Source organism: Hemicordylus capensis, chromosome 2, assembly GCF_027244095.1.
Source record: "Hemicordylus capensis ecotype Gifberg chromosome 2, rHemCap1.1.pri, whole genome shotgun sequence".
Classification (NCBI taxonomy): Eukaryota; Metazoa; Chordata; class Lepidosauria; order Squamata; family Cordylidae; genus Hemicordylus; species Hemicordylus capensis.
In genome coordinates, this window is record NC_069658.1 from 328,658,248 (window position 1) to 328,682,933 (window position 24,686).

The window sequence follows — 24,686 nt, forward strand, 5'->3', positions numbered from 1 at the left end:
CATACAAAAGTAGTTTAAAATTTGCTAAAGGAGCATTACGAAATGTCTGGAATAAGCTAATTATGGCTACTACTACTAAAGCTAGTGATACTTTTTGGAGATTGGTTTCGGCAACCAGCCGAGTTTATATGCCTTGTAGAATTCCAGCTAGATCGTGGGAATCTCACTTTTTTGCGGTCTATAATGATGCCCAGCCTAGCCAGATCTTGGTTCCACCCCTGATTGAGGAGTTGCCTCGTTGGCCTCCTGTCACTCCTGCAGAAATAATGGATTTAGTAGGTCGTCTTAAAATTGGAAAAGCCCTGGTCCTGACCTTCTTCTTCCTCCTGAACTATTAAAAGCTAACATAGAATGGCAGGCCTTAGTTTTAGCTAATTTATTTACTTCTATTAATAGCACAGTAGCTGTACCAGAGCAATGGAAAACAGCAATAGTTGTTCCCATATTCAAAAATGGTTCCCATTTAGATCCATCTAATTATCGACCCATTAGTTTGTTATCAGTGGTTGGTAAACTATATGCTCTGTATCTTTTGGATAAGCTTAAGGCATGGATTTCAGAAAATCAAATTCTCGGGATTGAAAAAGCGGGCTTTAGAGCAGGCCACTCTACTCTCGATCATTGTATGATCCTGCACCATCTAGCAAAGAAATACTCTAGTGGCCCCAAATGCAATTTTTTTGCTGCCTTTATCGACTTAAAATCTGTGTTTGATTCTATCTCCAGACATTTATTATGAACCAAACTTGGAAAAACAACAATAGATAAGAGATTGCTATTTCTGATGACGCAGCTTTACTCTAATTCCTCATTACGGGTTAGATATGCTACCAACGGGGCCCTAATTGACTCAATCCCCTCTACTCGAGGGGTTAGACAGAGCTGCGTCTTGGCCCTGACACTGTTTAATCTCTTTATTAATGATCTGGCTCAATTTCTGGAGAGGGTGGATTCCCACGCTCCGAAGCTGGCCAACAAACGAGTGCCCATTTTACTCTATGCCGATGACGCAGCTGTGCTATCTCAGTCCAGATTAGGTCCGCAAAGACTGTTGCACGCTTCTGCCGGCTACTATAATTATAACAACCTAACAGTTAATTATAAAAAAACAAAGGTCCTGGTTTTTTCTAAATCCAGGAAACTATATAAATGGGTAATAAATCAGAACCGCATTGAGCAGGTTTACAGCTATAAATACTTAGGCATATTATTTCAATATAATCTCAATTGGAATACCCATAGACTGTCTTCAATTCATATAGCCCGCAATACCCTCTGTGCCTTTTTGCGATTTTATTATTCCAAAGGGGGTCAGTTTGTTCCCATGGCACTCCAGGTATTTCATGCTAAGATTGTGGCTCAACTACTTTTTGGAGTCCTGTTATGGATCCAGGGAGTAACAGCTGAACTGGAGAGAGTACAGTCTATTTTTTTAAGAGCTATCTTTCCAGTGCCTAGGTGCGTGTCTTACTCTGTTCTATGTTTGGAATTTGGGTCTGTCTCTATAGCCTGTAAAGCCTGGGAGCTTACTTTTGCTAGATGGAGTAAACTTTGTTCAGAGATTCAGGAATTTTCTTTTTTCTAATATTTTTGGGTGGATTCTTATCCTAACCCTTGGATAACATATGTAAACAACAAAATTATGCAACTGGGCCTTTCTCCTTCAGAACTTCTTACTTGGGAATATAATAAGGTGAAGGAAACATTATTTATCCTGTTGCATGATACTGAACGGCAGGAACTGATGTCTTCGGCCAATAGGACTTGCTCCCCTTTACATTTTGGAATTCTGCCACCTTGGGGAGATAAAGGTGCTAACTATTTAACAATGCCTCATTTTTCTAAATTTCATTTGCTCAGGCCCGGTTAAATGTGTTGCCCTCTTCTCTTTTGGAATAGAGGTTTGCTAAAGATCATCCTGTAACGGTTTTTTGCCCTTGTGGAACTGGCCTCTTGGAAACTGTCACCCATGTTTTGTTATATTGTTCTTTGTATCGGTGTTAACCAACGGGTTACTATCTACTTGGTAGACGATAGCCAATTTTGTACGTACCAAGGAGGAGAAAACTTTATAGTTAAAAGAAGCTTTATTGAACTCTGCAGAGATAACAAAGTGGCCATCTAGGGGATAGCTCCCAAAGACAAGACGGACCCAAGATGGTGTCCGTCCAAAGCTTTTATACAACAATTGATACATCTGAATACATCATCATTTACAACAAGCCAGCCAGGTAGTCTGGCAGTACAACTCCATATTAGGCCAACAGGCTTAAAATACTACCATTGTTAAAGGAATGCTTATGCAGCCTCTAAAAGGCAGTTCAGATACCAGCATCATTACCAATCCTGACCAGTAGGCCAGAACAAAGCAAGGCATAGAGAATACATGCTATGTTGCAAGTTACAAGGTCTGCAAGGCACAGAGTATGAGAACCAAAGCATACTAAGCAGATTCTTTCCCACTGACATACATTCAGGAATACAAGATGGAGGAGAGGCGGAGAGGCAGAGGCACCTCCAGCCTCGGGGGTGGGGTGCCTCTGAGTACCAGTTGCGGGGGAGTAATGGCAGGAGAGAGGGCACGCCCTCAACTCCTGTCTGAGGCTTCCTGCGGCATCTGGTGGGCCACTGTGCGAAACAGGATGCTGGACTAGATGGGCCTTGGGCCTGATCCAGCAGGGCTGTTCTTATGAGACTCTTGCTCTCTTCAGCTACCATCAAAATGGTGTAGCAAGAGCTCAGTTCTCCATTAACTATATACCCTAGGATCAATACATATAGATCAATATGAAATGCTTAGATTCATGGGTAACATCGGGACACCAGAGAAGAACTTATTTTCCCTTTGTTACTTAAATTTCCTGGAAGGTGTGAGCCTTTTTATACATATTATTGCCTCACGGATTTAAGCTCTGAGATTACAAAAACTGTAGCTAATTTTTTTTAATATAGCCATTAGGTTAAGGTCTCAATTAAGCGCTTAATTGCAGGAGCTGCTTATTGTTTTTAAGTAACTTATTATGAATGATTGTATTTTGTTTTATTGTGTTTTAGCATTGATTATTGATTGTTGTATTGGACGTATTTGCTACCTCTATTCTTGCTGACCAATGGCTGTAATAAAATTGATGATGATGACTATAGTATCCTTCTGGAACGTCTGAGGGGATTTGGGGTGGGAAGTCAATAGAGAAGAAAGTCGTATGGTAGGATAACAGAAAACCTAACAGATGCGGCTGCCTAATCACTGAACAGCGGATTCTTAGGCTCCAGCATTTCCCAAAATAAACTTATCCCAATAGCTTAACACCTAACTCTCGCCCACTGGGCTAACATAAGGCACGGGTGTATCAGCAGCTACTACTACCCGTGATAGCGAAATTTCTTTGTTGTGTTCAGAGACAGCAGCAGCATACGTCTGAAGACCAAATGCTGGGGAGGGCTGTTACTTTCATACCCGGTTTGTGACCCTTCCCGACCGTATCTCTGCACGTCGCCCCCGCTGCCCCCAGTAGGAAACAGGCTGGGCTAGGTGGCTCTTTGGTCTAATTCAGCTGGGGCTGGGCTCTTCTTCAAGGAAATGGTATTAGCCAGCACACTGCACCTCCAGTCAAAGCCCTTTTAGAGGTGCATGGTTGAGGAATTGCTATCTAGTTTGGAAACAGGGATAAATGCTGACTAGGCGGCCACTGTATGTTTACTTAAACGGGCAAGGATCCGCCTTCCTCCTCCCACTTAGCGCTAGCCTTAACCCTTCGCCTGCCGGCAGACATTGCAGTCCGGGCGAGCGGCGGAGGCGCTACCACGCCTGCGCAGTCCGGTGCTGTGCGTGCGACTGGGCAAGGAAGGATATCCGCAGTTGGGGACGGGCGGCCCGGAGGAGCACGCACTGTCATGGCGGCGACTGAAGTCGGGTTAGAGGGCGGCGACACCCCTGCTGGCCTGAGGCCGGACGCCAGCACGCAGCGGGCTGAGCTCATGCCCCTGTTGGGGGCGGCTCTGAGGCCGGGGGAGTCCTGGTGAGAAGGGGGCGGCGCGGGGGGGGGGGGGCGGGGGAGGGGAGCGGGCGCGAGCAGGCCGTGGCGGCTCGCCGTGTCCCTCGGCGTCAAGTTAGTTCAGGGCCCGGCAGCTCGCTCGCTCGCTCGGCCCGGCCGCGGCCAGGCTGCTTTGCTTTCCAGCCCGGCTGGGTACGAGGTCATGGGGAGAAGGCCGCGCGGATCAGCTCATCATAGGGGTATTCCGGGCCGGGTCCGAGAGGACGACTTCTCGGTGCTGCTGAGTCACTCTCCTGCCCCGCCCTCTCCGGCAGTTTTGTTTGTTCGCTTGCCCTAATGTATCTCCCGTTTGTTGTAGGTACCTGATTGACAGTCGGTGGTTCAAGCAGTGGAAGAAATATGTGGGCTTTGACAGCTGGGACCTGTACAACGTTGGAAAGCCCAGTCTTTTTCCTGGACCGATTGATAACTCCGGGCTTTTTGCAGGTAAAAAGCAGCATTGTCAAGGGGGTTGGGATGTGTAGTTGGAAAACTTGGTTTGGGGAAAGGCTCCAAAAAGTGGAGACTGATAAAAGGCTATTGCTTTTGGGGTATCATCTTGGTGAGGGTGTTTTTCTTTCCTCCAATTTCTCCCAAATGTTCTTTTTCATCTCTTAAAGGGAATCTCTTCTATAATCAATTTTCCACTATGGAAAATGTAGACAACTGGTCTCCTGCATGATCATCTTGTCACAAAGTACTGTAACTTTAACTAGCATTGGAATAGGGCTAAGAAGTTCCACCCTTGAATTACTGTCTCATCTACGGCTTCCCACACCCTTCTTGTAACTCTTTTCTCACTTCCCATTCTTTCACTCAAGTGAAACTGTGCTGAGACTGGATACCAGAGTCTTGCTTGCTTGTAAATAGAAATGAAACAAAACAAAAAGATCCAAAAGAGAAATAGCCAGTACTTTGTTTCCATGTAGTTAGATTAGCTGCTCACAGATAATTATTAGCTTGTTATATGGTATGTCATGGAACTTGCAAACATTAGATTTATGAGTCCTTGAATACGCCCCTGCCCCCCAATCTCCAGCTTTACATGTGCTTCCTTGGCTCAGTACTGTACAGTCAGGTCTGTTGGGGCATGAGATGATCTTGGTAAGGTGACAACTCTAAAATCTAAGGATCCTTGTTGTGATTCTTGTACCCACACTAGTGGGTTTTGTGCCTGCATAGTGAACTCTCCGAAGGGTGGGTGGGTCATGTGAATACACTAGAATAACTCAAGAGTTACAGATTGGCAATCTCCTTTTTCTTTCTCAATACTCAAGGGAGACCATGAGCTTTAGGATTTCTGTACTTGCTTCTCACTGCAGAGAATGACTTCTCTGCAGAAAGAGGAACAATGAAGGGAGCATATCAAGGTGAATACTCCCTCCCCGCCCAGTATATTCCTGGGGTGGAAATAACTCCTGAACAGGTCCTTAAGAGGTTTGGAGCCCCCCCACCCCCGCTGCAAGTTAAGCATAATCCTCCTCCTGCCACACACACATCGTGACACATATTCCCATCCCACATTTTTCTTTCCCCCTCCCTCCTCTGTCTCAAAAATGCCTGGCACAGGTCATAATCACACTTGGCCGCCCAGTACAGGCCAGCAGCAACCACACCACCCAGGACAGTCTAAAGAGGATTTGGGGCCCCCCATGGGTTGTGGAGGCCCTGGACTTCAGCCCTGAAGTCCAGGGGTAAGAGTGCCACTGATGCTGTGAGGAAAGTGCAGCTTTTTTACATACCAACAAAAAGTATTTTTAAAAATAGACATAGATGCTCCATTCCTACTAGAAAGTTTTTTTGTATTCCACCTTAACATTTCTAGTAAGCTTTCTACTCTTGTGTAACAATATTGGTCATAGTAGCACTGAGAAGATGTCTTCCAGTTCTTATTTGTTCTTTTTGAGGAAATACAGATAGTGTCTGGTTTCAGTTAACGAGCTGCTGACTTCTTGAACAGTATTCTTATTTTTGTGGAATGCCTGAAATTGATGGAATAAGAACCTGCCACTTCAGTCTTGTTTAAACATAGACTCGCTCTGTTACAGTTAACTAAATTGCCTGTATATCATATTTATCTGAATTCTTTCCAAGTTTTTGATGTTAGAAATTGTGGGGGTTATCTTAAATTCAGAGTACTCTTCCTTTATATAAATACAGGTATAACCTGTATTTATTCTCTATTTTTAAAGGGATTATCTTAAATTTAGAGTAATCTTCTATTCAGGCAAAGATGGTGTAGAGAGCTTCAAAAGGATCTGAGTTTTCCATTATTGCAGGGTATCGGGGCTTTTCTTTTTACATATCATTGTTTCCTTCTCTCTTTTTAGATCCAGAAGCTCAGACCTTGAAAGAGCACCTCATTGATGAGTTGGATTATGTTTTGGTTCCTACTGAAGCCTGGAATAAATTAGTCAATTGGTATGGCTGTATAGAGGGTCAGCAACCAATAGTAAGAAAAGTAAGTGGTCATAATCTTTGTGTAGCTTGGTCTGTGTGTAGCAACCTTGCACTGCATGCACACACACACACACCCTGCCCCTACCAAAACTACACAGAACAATGTGGGGACAGGTGCATTGGGAGCAGCTGCCTCTGCATGGTTCTTGAGGAGTGGTGTACTGTATTCAACTTTCTATCCACTGAAGCACTTCCCTAATTAATAGGATGAAGTTTGTGTGTGAACTTGGAATCTACATCCAAGGTCTGAACTAGAAGCAGCACTTCTGTGCCTTTCTTCTGCTGAGTTTGTCAGATGGCGATAAATCTAGAGAGAATCAAATTTTCTTGTCATTGGATTTTAAAACCCATTATTAAATACCTGGATCAATCTGTAAACTGACCTATTGAGGCATCAGATGTTCCAGTTATGCAGCTTCTTCAGCTTCATTAAAATGCTGGGGGACATTCTGGATCAGCCTTCAGAGTGGCTTTTGGAGGACAGCTCCAGAGGAGGCAATGGAAAGGCAAGTGTTAGAAACCTGGTTGCATCTTTGGATTCCTGCGTTTTGTTCTGTGTGGATGGGTTTAAGTGAGATGCTCTCTGGTTTTTTGTTTTTTTAAAAAAAGACTGCTTTTAAACTCAGTAGAGCTTCTTTCCAAATTATTTCCATGTTTTCGTTAACTGCCCAGAGATGAAAGTTTGGGGCAGTGTACAAATTTGACAAATAGATAATAAATAAATACAAACATATTTATGTTTGAGCTGTAATTATACTATTTAAACCACATAGCTAATGGCAGAATTAAAATTAAAGCCACATTTTCTGTTTTTAATGCTTTGTGTGACCACTTTTCTGTTATCTACTGAATGAAGGCATCAGTACAGTATGTCCAGGTAAGAGCCCTTTAGTTTAGACTGTGGAGGCTTCTTTAGAATAACTTTGCTGTCTGGATAGTTGTTATACCTACCTTACGGGAAAACTTTTCTTCATAGGTTGTAGAATATGGTCTGTTTGTGAAGCACTGTAAAGTAGAGGTTTATCTTTTGGAACTGAAGCTATGTCAGAACAGTGATCCTGCTAATCTTGTGAGCTCCTATTTCAGCAAAGTAGACACTGTTGGTGAGTAGTTTGTTAACCCCACAAGACATCTTAAGACAGATCCATCCTCCAGTAATTAGTTAGAACCAAATGGATCAAGTTAATTTTGCTGTAGTGTTTTAAGTTGTCACATTCTTTAAGCAATAGTAGAAAATGCTGTTTTAATATCCAAGTAACTAATATTTTGAAAAAAATAGCTGCTTAAAGTTGAGGTTATAAATACTTGAAGTCTTGTAGCTATAGTAATATAGAAATCATCTTTTCACCCAAGCTTTCTCAGCTTCCTAAATTTTGGGGGTTAATATCTGGTTTATTTTAAAATTAAGAACCTGATTTCAGGGTTTTTAATCATTGTAATTGTTTAATTGTCGTTTTAAATAGCTTTTAAATTGTTAATTGCTATGTTGTTTTTTAATTTGTTTTAGCTCTTTACTGTTTTAGTGGTTTGTTTTAATTGTAAACCGCCCTGAGCCATTTTGGAAGGGCGGTATACAAGTCCAAACAAACAAACAAACAAATAAATAAATAGAAAATCAGTTTATACATAGGTACAATCAGTAATATATACATCAGTGTAGAATAATTCAGAAAGTGCTTATTATAAACTATTTCCTCCCAGAAATAGTGTTTAGAATTGTGTATCTTTATTATCAGCTACCATTGAAAAAGAAATGCGAAAACAGTTTAATATCCCTGATGAGAAGGAAACTAGGCTGTGGAGCAGATACATGAGTAATTCTTATGAGCAGCTAAGCAAACTTGACAGCACTATACAAGATACAGGACTCTATCAGGGACAGGTAAGATGGCTAACTACTCTGATAGTTTGTTCTTTTCTAAAATTTACATATGCTGTGTTACTTGCCATGTGGGCTGTAGAAATAGCTCATGGCTATTTAAAAAGATGTAATACAATTGTAAAAAATGTTGTAAAATGTTGATTTGGTTTCTAGAGAAATTAGTCAAAGACAAGTCTCAGTCCCCCATGTGAATGTCACTGAGTTCACAGCCCAGCAACACTGATACAGAGACAACATTTGTGAGAATAGACAGCTGGATATGGGGGCTGTTCATGCTGCTTTGTGGCTTGTACAACTCTTGAGACTTGGAAAAGACATTCTGCCATCATAGAAATGGCTGTATTAACATAAACAGCTCATGTGTGCAGATGCAGGTTTTAAAATGCTGCTGTCTCATGAGTCCTGCTAGGCCATAAGTATGGTGGTGACTCTTGAGTATATCTCCAAGGTGTTTTCAAGGCTTCAAACAACCCACAATTTCCATGTAATATTTTGTGTTGGCAGCATTTGTCTGCTTGTAATTTTGTGGAAGGGGGAGGGGAAAGCACAGATCCATTAAGTAACATTACTTCTGTCTACATTTTTCTTCTTTTACCTTCCAGGTAGTATTAATAGAAGTGAAGAATGAAGATGGTACTTGGCCCAGGCAATCTTCTATGGCAAAGTAAGTATTTATCCCTTCACAGTATTTCTTCTTCTTTGGCTTAATTTGGATGCTGCAATTCAGCCATTGCCATGATTTTGAGCCTGGAGCCTATGATGTTTGAATCATCGAACCTCTGTGTCTAGCTCGGCTGTAGGCGCTAATGCTGCAACAAATAAATCCGCTTAGAGGCAGTCTTTAAAACTGACTGATTTGAAAAATTAGTACCAAAACTGTGCTTTCAAGTTGTATATGATTTTTCTCCTCCTGTAGTCTTGGAGTAAGAGTCTTATTTTTGCCATATGGTAGTAATATATACTTACGTAAAAGGTGGTGAAATGCTCAGTTAGCTCTTTCTTTTTTTACTTGTAGTAAAAAGCTGTCGGTTCTAAGCATTGCTTTATTCTTAATTGAACTTATTGCAAAGTTGTGTATAATTTGAGCAGTGTATCTAGGCATTGCCACTAATTGCAATAATGACATTGAAGATATTGCAGAATCTTGGTGCAAATAGGGGTAATTTTAAATATGTCTTTTCTCTTAAACTTCTTAAAAATGGAAGACATACAACAGGTCTGATGATGCAAAATAAACAATGCTCAAAGTTCAAATTGATCATTTTTTGAACCCATAATTCCTGTCTTAGCAGGACAGGGGACGGACATAACAGGTGCAATTAAAATTACACAAAATATTCATTAGGTACTGCTTCTTAAAAGTACGAAAATTCATTTGACTAAACCAGAGCTGTTTCTAGATGTGAACAAACTAAATAGGTTGCTCTGCAGTGGTCCTCCAAACACTGAGTGCTCTGTTCTGTCCACTAGGAGATAGGTTCATTTGAAGAAAGACTTGGCTGGGTCTGAACTTGTAGGAACCTCCTGCTTTCAAGCCAGTCTTTCTTCTCTCTCTTCAGTGAATGGATGAAGGTAAATATTTGACTTCACACCTAACAGAAATGGATTGAAGTCAAGTATTTAGCAGGAAAGGTCAAATGTTTGGAGAGTAGTAGAAAACATTTTGATAAATGTAAAGCTTTTGTTCAGAGTGGTTGAATTAAGATGAAATTCATTAATATTTGGCATAATGTACTCTTAGAGTTTACATATTTCTGAAGGATGGGCATGGAGGGGATGAAAGTAAACAGGCTACTATATGTGTGTCCACTGAATGTGCAGAGCAGAATTCTGTACAGTTGTATCTCGGCATACAACCATAGTTTATCAACTATTGTATTGATAGTAATAGTGCCTGATGATAAAGATCTGCTTTGTACTGAGTAAGACAACTTGTCCATCTAGCACAATAGGATTTACTCTGAGTGATAGCAGTTTTTCTGGGTCTTTTAAAATCTTCAGCCTAAGATCCTTTAACAGGAAATACCAGGGACTGAATGTGAGTGAAACCAGGCAGTAGGAGTGTATACCTTTTGGTTCTGTAAGACTTCTCAACAGCATTCATTACCATCAGTCATGACATCAGTTGTGCACATATTAAAAAGTGATAATAAATTTATCTGAAGAAGCCAAGGAAACTATAGCATTTTTAAAATATAAGTAGCATTATCAGTCTAACCGACTGTACTTACGTGAATCCAAGACTAGGTTTTCCCCATGATTTTTGATGTTAGAAATCTGGGGGTTATCTTAAATGCAGAGTCCTCTTCCTTTTAGGTAAATAAGGGTATAACCTGTATTTAATCTCTATTTTTTAAGGGGCTTGTCTTAAATTCAGAGTTGTCTTGTATTCTGGTAAATATGGTAGTATCTATGTGGTTATGGCCTTTTTGGCATGCTGTGACAGCTTTAGATGGTTTTGAATGTATAGCATACTTAATTAGAAAAACTCTTAATGATTGCAAGGAACTTGAAGTATAATCCATGTGTTATCTTTCCATAAACTAAGCTTAAATTTAACAGGAGGCAGCAGTCTCAAAACATAACTCAAAGTAGGAAGTAAAAATGTTTAAATTGGTCTTCCAGCAGAATGGTTGCCTGAAATTGAGTAGGTGGTGTATGGTGCTTATAAAATATTAAATATTGTACTCATGTTGAATGTGAGTACTGTCGGACTGCAGAATTATAGCTGGATGAATTAAATTGTAACCGTGCTACTACAATTCTCTTATTATTATTTTAGAATGTATTTATTTTAGAAATAAAATTATTTTAGAATGTAGTCAGAAATGATTTGCTAAAAGTATCTGCAGTTTAAAATTATGTTAAGCTAGTAGAATGCTTTCCCATAAAGAAATTGCCCTCGTTCTTCTAAAGCAATCCTCATAACCTACATGTGTTAAAAAATAAATAAATAACTTAGGATGACTACCTTGTTCTGGTTTTGGTTACTAATCTCACCTGTCTCCTAAAACTTAATGGATATAGGATGACTTAAAAACAAAAGTTGACTCTGAAACATCATGAATATTGCTTGCTGCCATTGAAATTATTATTTTTGTCCCTTAGCATCTGTTCTTTCACAATGATGTCTCAATTTAATAGTAAAGGTAAATCTGTCCTGTCAAGTCGGTGTCAACTCCTGGGACCCACAGAGTCCTGTGGTTTTCTTTAGAAAACAGAATACAGGAGGGGTTTACCACTGCCATGTCCCATGCAGAATGAGATGATGCCTTTCAGCATCTTCCCATATTGCTGCTGCCCGATATAGGTGTTTCCCACATACCAGCAGGGATTCAGACCAGCAACCTCTTGCTGCCTAGGCAAGTTACTTCCCCGCTGCACCATTAGGTGGCTCCAGTTTTATGGTACTTGGGGGCAATTATTTGTTACTTTGCATTTTCAGCACATTCCTAGAATTGAATGTCCTGCCATTCACCTTGATTTTTAAAAATGATTCCTAATACTATATCCTATATAATCAAACTATGCTGGTCTACAAAAACCAAATAACCAATATACAGTTACAATCAATGAATGCAACATCACTAAAATCTTAACAGCACAAATCAAAGCAGCAGTCAAGTATCGTGTAAAGTATCCAGAAAATGCCAGTTGAAACAGTCATTGCTGCCCGCCTGAAGGTGAGCAGCATTGAGGCCAAGTGGACCTCTCTTGGAAGGCTATTCCAAATGCTCAGTGCCACCACTAACAGGGCCTTCATTCTTCCATCATCCATTCTGCATCTGACAGGTTAATGAGAGAATCTGCATATAATGTATTTAACGCTATTCACAACTTATTTAGTTTCTTTTAAAATGTTTTCTACTCTGATTTCCTAGGAAGATGCTATATTAAGATATTTTGCAATCTTTATACTATGTTTGTACATGAGCTTTTTGTGGTAGAGCTAACTTGTGTTGTGTGTTACCACCGTTATCTTTCCCGTGTAGCCATGCCCAGTTTTAAAGTTCTGTTCTAGTTTCAATGGCCACTTTATATCACCATGCTGCGGCAATGGGATGTGTCCCCTGGTATCTCTCGCATGGCGTCGGCAACAGCATGCTGGTCCCGCAATTGACATCGACACGTGCCTGTGCCATTTGAGTGCTGCTGCCACACGAGGGATGCTGGGGGACGCATCCCATTGCCGTGGTGCGGCGTTTTAAAGGGGCAAGTGGCATAAGCTGCCACTTGTAGGAGATATTTCCATGTGAACGGTGGGGAAGTAGGAGCTTGGAGGACAGGCAGGTAGGACCTGCCCGCCTCCTGAAGGGAACCCCTTACCACTCTTGAATGTGCACCGAAGCAATTTGGTGCACATCCCTAGATCATATCCAAATTCTCAAGAATGATTCTCTCCTATCAGTGACTCAGATCTCTTAATCCAAGCTGGAATTTGAAGTTTGTGGCAACATACAGTGTGCTCTACCATGTTAGAAATGGTGTACTGAAGTTTGTGCAAGTCCTGCTTTGGTATTAGTTAATATTAGGACAACTTCATTCAGAATGAGTGGAACTAAGAATGTAGTAATTGCCCTGCTTACGCAAAGTTTGGAGACAGCTAGGAAGCTCATCAAACAGAGAATTGAGGATATTGAGAGACAAACAGGTATAGCAAGGGTACCTGACTTTCAGAGCTAGGAATCAGTCAGATATAGTTTGGCCCCAGCATCCTACCTCACTGTCTTGGAGGTGCCCCCACTTAGAAGAGTTTTTTCCCTGGCAAGATGCAATGCTCTGCTTTCAGCCCTCTTAGAGGGCCAATATAGAGGGATTCCCTATGGGGAGAGGCTCTGCCCATGTGGTGAGGGTCAAGTGGAAACAGTCACCCATGTGCTATTGGAATGTTTGTTCTATAGAGACCTACGCCGGGATCTCATTTACCCTTTGATAGCTAAATGCCCAGGTCTTGATTTTCCTCAGATGACTGACAGGCTGTTGGAAGGAAGTAATTCCTGCGCCACCAGACAGGTAGCCAGATTTTGTAGTGCAACCCTCTGCTTGTGGAAGAGCTTAATAATGGGAAAATAGGCGATGGATTTAAGGCCAGAGCAACTTGTAGCCATAATGTGGCTAGCCGCAGGTGGGCACGCAGGTACTGGTATCACCTGCTTATCAGCAGTAAATCTAATGACAATATTTTCCAGAGCTCCTGAATTGTTTAACCCCTCCCAGATTTAGGAGTTGAGAAGGCAACTGGTTGAATTTTAATTTGTGTGTAATAGTCTCATAAGTAGGAAATACTGCTGCCTCTTTTATCTCCAATTACTTTAGTAGTATTTTCAGTACCTTGATTTATGCTGAGGAGGACTTTTAAAAAATTATTTGGTGTTATTGTTTGTAATAGAAGTTTGATTGTCTTCTCTTTTACATTTGTTTTAACCTCATGCTGGTCGCTGACCGAAATAAAGAGATTGATTGATTGATAGTAATTGCCAGGTTTAGGGAGCAACCAGTGTTCCCTCTAACAGGGATTCCCAGATGTTGTTGACTACAACTCCCAGAATCCCCACTGTAATTGCTTTTGCTTGGGGATTATGGGAGTTGTAGCCAACAACATCTGGGAATCCCTGTTAGAGGGAACACTGGAAGCAACCCACTTCTTAAATCTGATACCTCAGTAATCCCTTTTGTACTACTATCTTGCAAACACAGAAATACGGAACAGCTTAAAATGCTGGGTAACATCCACTCAAACAAGCCATTTGCTCTTCTTCCTCCTCACTGCAACCCCCTAAGCTCCCCCAAAAGCTGTTTCTCAGGGTTTAGGAAACATCGGCAACAATGTGGGATGTGGAACTCTGTTTGCAGAAGATGTCTCTGATTGGTTCCTGGGAATCCCAATTTCCCTCTACAGCCATCCACGCATCATCCCATGCTGTTGAAGCGGGTTGCTTGACCCTCAGGAGTGTCTTTGAGGGACTTGGGACTACAGCAAGGAGCAGAGAAAGTGGCTTGTGCTAGGGATGTGCACAGAACCGGCGGGGGGCGGCTTGAAGACGCGAGGGGTACATTTAAGGGTGGGGGAGGGTGCTCCTACCCCTCCCGCCACATTTCCCCCACCGGTGCTGCAGTTTAAAAGGGTCCGGTGGGGCGGCAGCATACCTCGCTACCGCTCTGTTGTCTCGTTGGACTGGAAGTGACAGGTAGTGATGTGCCCGGACCAGTCTGGAGGCCATTCTACTGGCCTCCGGACTGGCCCAGACATGGGTGGTTCGGGGTTCGGAGGGATTGGGGTGGGGGGCTCGTTTAAGGGCGGGGGAGGGTTTACTTACCCCTCCCGCCGCTTTCCCCCCTCCAGCGCGTGCATTCTCTTTAGTAATTGGGGCGGCAGAATACCTCCCTGCCGCCCCTTCCCCCGCTTGACTGCAAAAGGCTGCAAAAAGCCTTTTGTGCGTGCGCACTTCGTGCGTGCTTCACGTCTCCGTAACATGTGCATGCGCGGCCACACACGCACGTCGCGGAGATGTGAAGCGCGCGCCCAGCGTGCGCACGCACAAAAGGCTTTTTGCAGCCTTTTGCAGTCAAGCGGGGGAAGGGGCGGCAGGGAGGTATCCTGCCGCCCCAATTACTAATGAGAATACGCATGCTGGAAGGGGGAAAGCGGCGGGAGGGGTAAGTAAGCCCTCCCTCGCCCTTAAAGGAACCCCCCACGCCAGTGCTGGACTGCAGCTCCATGGTTCCGTGCACACCCCTAGTCACAGGAAGTACCCAGCGCGCCCATCATGCGCACGCATGCCAGTCACTTCCGATTCAATGACGCGCACCTCCCTGCTGTCCCGCCAGACCCTTTTAAATTGCAGCGCTGGTGGGGGAAACGAGGTGGGAGGGGTAAGAGCACCCTTCCTCGCCCTTAAAGGAGCCCCTGGTGGCGCAGTGGTAAAACTGCCGCCCTGTAACCAAAAGGTTACAAGTTCGATCCTGACCAGGGGCTCAAGGTTGACTCAGCCTTCCATCCTTCCGAGGTTGGTAAAATGAGTACCCAGAATGTTGGGGGCAATATGCTAAATCATTGTAAACCGCTTAGAGAGCTCCGGCTATAGAGCGGTATATAAATGTAAGTGCTATTGCTATTGCTATTGCTTAAAGGCATCCCTCCTACCTTTGAACTGGCTGAACCGCTGGTCATTTGAACCTGTTTGGAGGCCCATAAAAGGGCGTCCAAACAGGTTTGTCCACATCCTTAACTTGTGCTGGCTCTGTGGTGCTAGTGCCACTTCGAATATTACCCAGTGATCCTTGTATTAAAATGTTCAGTGCTAGCATCTTGGGACTTTAAAAAACAAACTGATATTGTTATTGCTGCTTCCCCTTTTCCCAGATCAAGCACTGCAACTAGCAGAAATCTAGCTACCTCTTCCAAATCACCAGCAAGTTCTTGCTCTTCAGTGGTTGCTTCTTCAACTATTACAAATGGTGATAGCAATAACTCCTATGGATTGAACTGCTCTAGCCTTGGCAAAGGGTAAGAGCAAGAATGTTTTCACTGTTCTTTATGTAACTTTCTTTCACTGAATAACTTTATACATTCTTCCCTTTATTAAATAATGTCTTGCCATGCAGGATAGCTTTGTATTTTTTTAAACTGACACACTATTCTAGTTCCAGTCCCATGGAACCACTAGCATTTCTTTTGTCAGTTACTGTTCCAATAAGCCGTACTGCCTCTGCTCTTTATTATTCTATGATAGCCTGTTGTTGTATAAGGACTGATAGAAAAACCTTGCAGGTATAGTATAGTTCACCAAAGCCAGTATACACATGGGGGCATATAATGATCTCTCTAAAGTACCTGAGGACCAGTGTGGTCCATTGGTTAGTTCTGGACTTCAACTGGGTTCAGATCATTCCATTACTAAGTATCTTGGGACAAGTACATCTCAGACTCAAGCAGCATTGTAGTAAAGTGCAAGTGTAGATATCTTTCACGGTTGAGGTAACAATTATCTGTGTAGTACCTTAAAAAAAAAAAAAAGCCATAGTGAAACGTAAAAGGCTGAGAGAAAACTATGTGGTCACTAACTACAGCCAGCCAGAAACAGACAAAAACACCCCACTTATATTATCCTGAGACTTGGTTCTTACAAACAGCAGACATGGGGTTAGCCCTTTTTTGTCCTCCACATCATCCTCCAGTGGTCCAGACCCTGGGTTACTCTCCGTTGACCAAGAGGCAAGCTCTTTGAAAGAAAAGCCTGAAGCCTGGTTCTCACGAATAGCAGAGGAGGGCTTAAACTGGTTTCCCAGCTGTCCCACTACAGATAGCAGGTGGAAGCTCACATGTACCCTACTCACTCACATACCATCTTTCTACATGCAGGGAATTGTTTTATATGGAAAAACATTAATCTGTGGCGCATTTTCCCAGCATAGACTGTTCTGCCAGCTGTGTCAGCTCATGGAAAACAATAACCTAGCCACAGTAATTCATGTTCTAATAACATCCAGATTAGACAACTGTCATGTGTTACATGAGGCTGTCCCTGAAAAGTGTCCAGATGCTATAACTGATAAAGAAGGTGGTTGTTAAGGTACCCGGAGGCAGGCCTTTGGGAATGTTGTGCCAGTTCTTCAGCAACTGCATTGGCTTTCAGTTTTTCTAGTCCCAATTCAAAGAACTTGACACGATCTTTAAAGCCCTAGACGGTCCAGGGTACTTGAAGAAAGGCCTTCTCCATGTGAACCTCCTGCACCCCTCTCCAGGTGCTCTTGCTGTGAGTGGTACTGTGGGTGCTACTGGAAACAGGGACTGCTCCATGGTAGGAGCAGAATTACAGAATTCCCTCTGGCGAAAGGTTCATTGCACTCTTTCTCTGGTGACATTTAGATGTTTGGCAAAGGCAGCATGGTTTCAAACAACTTTGGGAGCTCTCTAATCATGTTGGTCTTGGTTGCTGGTTTCTTTATTCGGCTTGTTTGGTTTGGTTTTTTGGTTTATGGATTTTATGCTGTCTTGGTTTTCACTGTTGATGTTTTAAAACGTTAAGCCACCTTGAGGATTCTGTGGTTTTGGTTTGTTAGGTTTATTTAAACAAATACGGTATAGTTTATTTTTTAAAAATTAAAATAAACAGTCAATAATGTCAGGCCCCACTGGCAATCTGAAATAGTACAGTCAAGAGATAGGTCTACCAACTCTTGTGCTATTTAGGAGAAGTAAGCCTGAGTAACAGATTTAGCAGTATAGAAATATGTACACTGACAATCAGTTGGAAAGTATGTTTTAAGTCTTGAGTTGGCTTCTTTATAATTTACAATTCAGGTACACAAAAACATCAAATAGCTACCAGTCCAAAACAATAAAACAGAAAATATAAATCTGGCATACCAAAATATTTGTGTGCCTCTCCTATGCATACTTGTCCACAGTCTCTTACAGAATATGTAAATGTCACTTATTTTCAAAGTAACTGACACAAGCTTGCTTTTTTCTAGCTGGTGTTCTGATGTCACCATGTCTGATGGTGTGTTTTCCCACTCCTGTGTACCTCTTCTCTTTTAGCGGCTCTAGCTTTTCTTGCAATTCCTACAACAGGGAGAGCCCTCCTCAGTCACAGCCTGGTCTCTGTGGGCTCAGTAACCTGGGAAATACATGTTTCATGAACTCTGCATTGCAGGTAAAGACATGGTATAGAATCTGTGTAAGAACCTATTGTGAGCATCGGACTGCCTGCTTTTGGGATTGTATACATCCCCTGTAATGTCCAGCTGTCTTAGGTCCCCTTACAACTTGAAAAGCTTTATAGCTGGGTGGGCTAAGTTAATACATATATTTAGTTCTCCATTTTCTCCTTTCAGCAATTTCCAGATATAACTTTTTAATTTAACCTGCAGTAGAATTCTATATATTGTGGTCTTGTTCATTTAGCATAGCTGTATTTGACATAGAAATGAAAATGAGTAGTGGCATACATAGATTTCTTACACAACTCTTGTTTCTTAATGTTCTATTAGTGTTTGAGTAACACACCTCCACTGACTGACTATTTCTTGGAAGATGAATATGAAGCTGAAATAAATCAGGAGAACCCTTTGGGAATGAGAGGAGAAATTGCAGAAGCATATGCAGAGCTCATCAAACAGATGTGGTCTGGAAGGCATTCTCATGTGGCCCCCCGCATGTTCAAAGTAAGCCAACATTCTGTCAGCACAGCATAGCTATAGGAAGTTATATTAGACTGGTATTCCTAGTACTTGCTATGTAAAGCTTTCATGTTCAACCTTAGGATTTTTCCTATCTAGAATCTTTAGCTAGGAGGCTCAAGCTGAATTTAAAACATTTCCACTTATAGAGTGCTACAGTGCTTCAAAATTTTAGTAGGATGTTGCATATTGTAGGGAAGTGTCATGTATTCCAACAGTTGTAGCTTGTAAAGCTTTTGCCAGTTTACTTGCTGATATGAAGTCCAACGTAAAGCAGAATTTTTATTTAATATTTGCAGATGGGAATTGTCAACTTTGCATCTTTCTGAAGTTGGTTGTACACTGAGCTGCTTTGAATTGGTGTAGAGGAATGGTTGTTTTGGTCCTTAAATCTTGATTCTGTGGTCAAGTAACAGTTGTGTTAGGACATCTAGGGTCGCTCATTCTGCTGTACAGATTGTAACGTGTATTTGCAATGCTGACTGACAAAACTATATTATCTAAACAAAGAAACACTAATATAATGGGATTTTTGGTGTTATCTAAGTGCTAAAGGTAAAGTTGTGTCATCAGTTTGGTGTCGACTCTAGGGATGTGAATGGTCCGGACCGGTCCGGACTGGCACCAAGGGGGGGGGGTCTACCTTTAAGGGCGGGGGGGTAGAACTTACCCCTCCCGCCGCTCTTTCCCCTCCGGCGCTGTAGTTTATAGCACATTTTTTGGGGCGGCAGCGTTCCTCGCTGCCGCCCCTGCCCCCATTGTCGCCTGGAAGCCTTTGTAGTAGCAGCGCGTGTGGGCGCCTGTCGCCGCTGTGCATGCGCGCGCCACCTACGTCACACGCAACATGAGTGTGACGTAGGCAGCGTGCGCAGCCACGCGAGCATGCGTGCTGCTACTACAAAGGCTTCCAGGTGACGATGGGGGCAGGGGCGGCAGCGAGGAACGTTGCCGCCCCCAAAACTTCGCTATAAACTACAGAGCTGGAGGGGGAAGAGCGGCGGGAGGGGTAAGTTCTACCCCCCCCTCAGTGCCGAACCGGTCCGGAGGCCTCCAACATGGCCTCCGGACTGGTTCGTGCACATTCCTAGTCAACTCCTGGCGACCACAGAGCCCTGTGGAATACAGGGCTCTTTGGAATACTTTGGTAGAATACAGGAGGGGTTTACCATTGCTATCTCCCGCGCAGTATGAGATGATGCCTTTTATCATCTTCCTATATGTATAGCACTGCTGCCCAATATAGGGGTTTCCCATAGTCTGGGAAACATACCAGCAGGGATTCGAAACAATAACCTCTTGCTCCCTAGGCAAGTTACTTCCCCACTGCTATTGGCATTAAAAAATGAGAGTATAACCTTGCAATCAAATTGTGTAGAGATGAGACTACAACCACTTTTTTCTTATTACATACAGTTTATATGAAGCTTTGTTAATTGTATTCTCCTTTTGCCTTTTTTCACTTTAGACCCAAGTTGGCCGCTTTGCTCCTCAGTTTTCAGGGTACCAGCAGCAAGATTCCCAGGAGCTACTGGCTTTTCTTCTAGATGGTTTACATGAAGATCTAAACAGAGTAAAGAAGAAACCCTACTTGGAGTTGAAGGATGCTAATGGAAGGCCTGATTCGGTATGATCCAATAACCTCCTGCTTTGAGTTCAGCTGAAGTAGCCATAGTTTGCTGCAATCATCAGTGGTTTTGATTTGGAAAACAAATGTTAAGTGTAATGTCCAATTCAGACATTTCAGCAAACTATTGTTAACACTAAACAGGAAACAGAGTGAAACTGAGTATAAAAAGGGAGGAGGGAACGTGGCAGCCTGCAGCTTGTTTCTGATCCTCCAACTCTCTCTGAATTGAGGCAATCTCTCATCCTGTTTGTGAAAGAACTCTTATCCTTTTGCCTTCTTAGAAAACTTAGCTTAATAAGTTAATGGCATTCCATGCCCTTTGCTATTCTTTGTTGAACAATTTATCAGTGTCCTAAAAGGTGTAGTTTCTAAATCTGGATGTAATATTTCAGCTGGAACCTGACCAGTGGTAGAACTAGATGATTACTTCAGTGTCTTGAATAATGCTTCTGATCATTTTGTACTAAATAACATATTCTGTGGCACCTCTGTATTGGTGATAGGTATGTTTTTAAGGATCCACATGCAACCATCGGCTGTCTTGTCAGTGTTGCTTGACATTTTATAGCGCCTGTTTGTAATAGGGAATTCTTAATATATTCCTAATATATCTAAGGTTTTCACTAGGGCTGTCATTCAGAGTCGATTGATAGATCAAATCTACATGAATCTGTATACAAATGATTCTAACTTTGTAATGAATATTGGCTTTTATTTTCCAAATGAGGAATTAAGTGTATGGAAAACCTGGGTGACATTATGAGGTCAATGCCAAATTAACCAATTAAACTCTTGTCTCTAATTTGGTTTGACAAACATTGCAGCCATAGTTCTTACCAAGGTACTTTTGGGACTTGTTATTTCCATTCCCCACCCCTGTTACTCTGTATTTAGGCTGTCATTTGCAGAGTAAATCAATGCAATTTCCGTTCTCCTAGTATTTCTTGAATAGTGTGAACAGACTTAGAGCAGACCTTTCAGAAAGCTATTTATTTCTTAAGTTTGATTGCATATTAAGAGCTTTGTGGAACAACTTAGCCAACCTCTAGGAAAATGCAGGTTAGATGTAGTTTCTAGTAAATGGGCAATTGGTTATTTCTTCTTCTTCTTTATTATTATCATCATTATTACATCCCGCTCTTCCTCCAAGGAGCCCAGAGCGGTGTACTACATACTTGAGTTTCTCTTTCACAACAACCCTGTGAAGTAGGTGAGGCTGAGAGAGAAGTGACTGGCCCAGAGTCACCCAGCTAGTATCATGGCTGAATGGGGATTTGAACTCGGGTCTCCCCGGTCCTAGTCCAGCACTCTAACCACTACACCATGCTGGCTCTCACCTGTTGTGTTGTGTAGATCTTTGGTGGACAAAGACTGCAGCTGGCCCATGCAGTCTGTTTGCCCTGTAGGTCAGTTGTGCATTGGATGTTTATTTATAAGCAGCTGTGTTGAGGGATTTCCTTGCAGACATGCATAATTGTGCTGCCATCTGCACTTGTGTTGCATCATACTTTTTCTAGTATTTAGGAAGCTTTCTTATGTGACAAAGCTATGCCAACCGAAGCTTACATTTTAGTTGCTTTAGATGGTTAACATTATTCTATCTATATATTACATTTCTGTTTAGAATGTAACATAGGAAGAGTCTTGCTGGATCAGACCCAAAGCCTATCTAGTCCAGCTTCTTGCTTCCCACAGTGGCCCAACAGATGCCTCTGGAAAGCCCACAAGCAGGAGATGGTCATGCTTCCTCTCGTGCCATTGTTGCACTGCAACTGGTATTCAGAGGGATCCTGCCTCTGGACCTGGAAGTAGCCTACAGCTACGAATAATAGTAGCCATTGATATACCTGTCTTCCATAAATTTGTCTAAGCCTCTTTTAAAGCTGTCCAAGCTGGTGGTCATGACCACATCTAGCAGCAGAGAATTCCATAGATTAATCATATGCTGTGTGGAAAAAGTGCTTCCTTCAGTTGGTACTAAATTTCCTGGCAATCAGTTTCATGGGGTGACCAATGCAATCTTCTCTGCAATCTGTTTTCCCCTTGCAGGTGGTGGCAAAAGAAGCTTGGGAGAACCATCGACTACGTAACGACTCTATCATCGTAGACATTTTTCATGGTCTCTTCAAATCCACATTGGTTTGCCCCAAATGTTCTAAAGTTTCTGTGACTTTTGACCCTTTTTGCTACTTAACCCTTCCATTGCCCTTGAAGAAAGATCGAACCATGGAAGTTTTCTTGGTCTTTGCAGATCCACAGCTCAGACCTACTCAGGTGAGGAGAGGTGTTCATGTGAATAATGCAACCTGATTCAGGGGAAACTGTTTAACCCAATACAAGGTTTCCAGAGCCAGTCATATGATCTGAATAGTCTTTTCTCTTTGAAATTAATGGGAAATAAACAGAAATAATCTCAGTGACTTAAAGTTTGAGACCTTAAAAAACTTCTAGTCCATGTTACGATGATAAAAGACTTTCTATGGTCACAAAATCATTTTAGGGAATGCACTGGTAAGCGTCTCATTGCTTTAACTAGCTGTGTTGCCTTTACTGCATTTTTATACCAGCTTAGAAAAACACGTGACTGTGCATCTACAGTTGGTCTTCCACCTAATGTGACACAGAACAATGAAAATTAAGTCTCACTTTTATGGAGTTCTAGGTAGTTTGACTTCTTTCCCCAATCACATAATTTACAGATAAGTTTTAATAATATTGAAAAGAGTGACAATTCATAGGATTGAGTATTTTGTACTTTAAAGCATGCAGTTTTGAAGGTATACTTAATCCAGAAAATGAGAGGGTGCATACACTTTTCTCTCTCCCCTCCACTTGCACCTTTCAGGTGGCATTTTTTGTGAGACTTGATTTATCTCTAGGACTACTTTTGTGAAAAGGGCTGGTGCACAAGTGGGTGTGTGCTTGGGAGCAAGGCTGCTATAGCTAGAGAACAGAGAAACAGTAAAGAGCTATACTAGGTGACTAAAGTCACCACCTCTGTCCAGATTATTCTTGTGATCACTAAATCTAAAAATGTTCATTGCATTAAAACAAAAGATGAGGGAAGGAACTTCAGGGGCCCTCAGGCATTTTCCAAAGTTTATGGTGTGATCTCAACCATACTAATTTTTAGACATTTAAGCAAGCCAGAGTGAAGCATTCTAGATGGCAGGAAGTATTGAAGTCCAATAAAATAAATGAAAGAGCAACTTTGTAGCAGTTGACATATGCACTATGATATGTGTCAAGTTCAGCTGCTTATATTTTAAGCTGAAAACATGGCAGACCTGAATATTGTTGAGATGGCTTGTTGGAGTCCTCTGAAAAACTTGCAGTTGAAGGAGCTGGCAATGATATATCTATTAGAGAAGGAAAATTAAATGTGGCATACCATTATGGCAAATGACCTAACTTTGTGTGCCTGTAAGCGTTCCTTGTTCCCAGAGTAACTAGAAAATTTCAATTCTGGATAGAAAAGATAGGATCCACTTTATTTTATCCTGCTTATGATAATGTCATAAGCTGCTGCCAGTCTGTGAAGACAATACTGAGCTAGATAGACCAATGGTCTGACTCAGTATATGGCAGCTTCCTATGTTCCTAATGTCATGTGCTTTTCCTATAGGTTTTCTTTCTGAAGATTTAATGACATTGAAACTGAAACACTAACATGAGCAAACTGTAACTTCATTGGAAACCATTTTTAACGAACGAACTTTTGATTACTTTATACTCGTAACCAGTTTTTTAAAAAAACTGATTACTAGTATAAATCCTTGTGTCTGCTCCTTGCTAGGGTTTATTTTGCTTGTTTACATTTAACCATCTGTTTGTTTCCAGTACAGAGTAGTTGTTCCGATGATGGGAGCTGTATCTGATCTGTGTGATGCACTCTCAAAACTCTCCGGCGTCCCTGCAGAAAATGTAAGAATGAATAATAATGGCTGGCTGATAAAAGCTCAATTTTGTACAAGAATATTCATAGAAAGAATAATGCCAGCACTAGTTTTAAAAAATATTTAAGGAACAGCTTGTGAAACTGGCTTGATAATGTATAACTTTACTGGGTGTGGGGCATGTTTACCTAGGAAAAGGTAAGATGGTATATTTTATTGAATCAATCTTCTGAGAATCCTTCTGCAAGGTTGGACATAACACTTCATTAGCCAAAATGGAAAATTAGCTTTTTCTCAGCTCTACAAAAGATGGTTATAAGTGTGTTAGCAATTTTGTTACTCGAGTCGGGCAGCTCCCCAAGAGGCAATGCCCTCAGGCAGCAAGTGCAGGCCTCCCGCTGCATGCATTACTCTCCGGCTGCCACTGCCCCAGCATTGCTCCCGCCCCTGTGAGCACTGTAAGATATTCCCCTTAGTTGATGGGGCCACTCTGGGAAGAGCACTTGCATGCTGAAGGTCCCAAATTCCCTCCCTGGCATTTCCGAGAGAGTGCTGAGAGAGTTCTGCCTGCAACCTTGGAGAAGCCACTGCCAGTCTGGGTA

General features: G+C 42.1%; 1 protein-coding gene across 3 annotated transcripts in view; it reads left to right on the plus strand.

The window, feature by feature from the left end:
- The first annotated feature begins 3,755 nt into the window (after positions 1-3,755).
- USP4 (ubiquitin specific peptidase 4) overlaps positions 3,756-24,686 on the plus strand; it is a 70,271-nt gene continuing 49,340 nt past the window's right edge. Inside the window, exons 1-12 of one of the 3 annotated variants that reach the window (XR_008315814.1) lie at positions 3,756-4,019; positions 4,354-4,481; positions 6,365-6,495; positions 7,471-7,597; positions 8,231-8,376; positions 8,979-9,040; positions 15,740-15,883; positions 17,921-18,035; positions 18,373-18,546; positions 20,027-20,185; positions 22,238-22,462; positions 24,029-24,112. Coding sequence is in view for 2 of the 3 variants with exons in the window: in XM_053294346.1 (XP_053150321.1) it covers positions 3,895-4,019; positions 4,354-4,481; positions 6,365-6,495; positions 7,471-7,597; positions 8,231-8,376; positions 8,979-9,040; positions 15,740-15,883; positions 17,921-18,035; positions 18,373-18,546; positions 20,027-20,185; positions 22,238-22,462; positions 24,029-24,112 (1,620 nt within the window). In the remaining variant the exon portion in view is untranslated. The remainder of the gene's footprint in view (positions 4,020-4,353; positions 4,482-6,364; positions 6,496-7,470; positions 7,598-8,230; positions 8,377-8,978; positions 9,041-15,739; positions 15,884-17,920; positions 18,036-18,372; positions 18,547-20,026; positions 20,186-22,237; positions 22,463-24,028; positions 24,113-24,686) is intronic. The other 2 variants (XM_053294346.1, XM_053294345.1) reach the window with 2 other exon arrangements.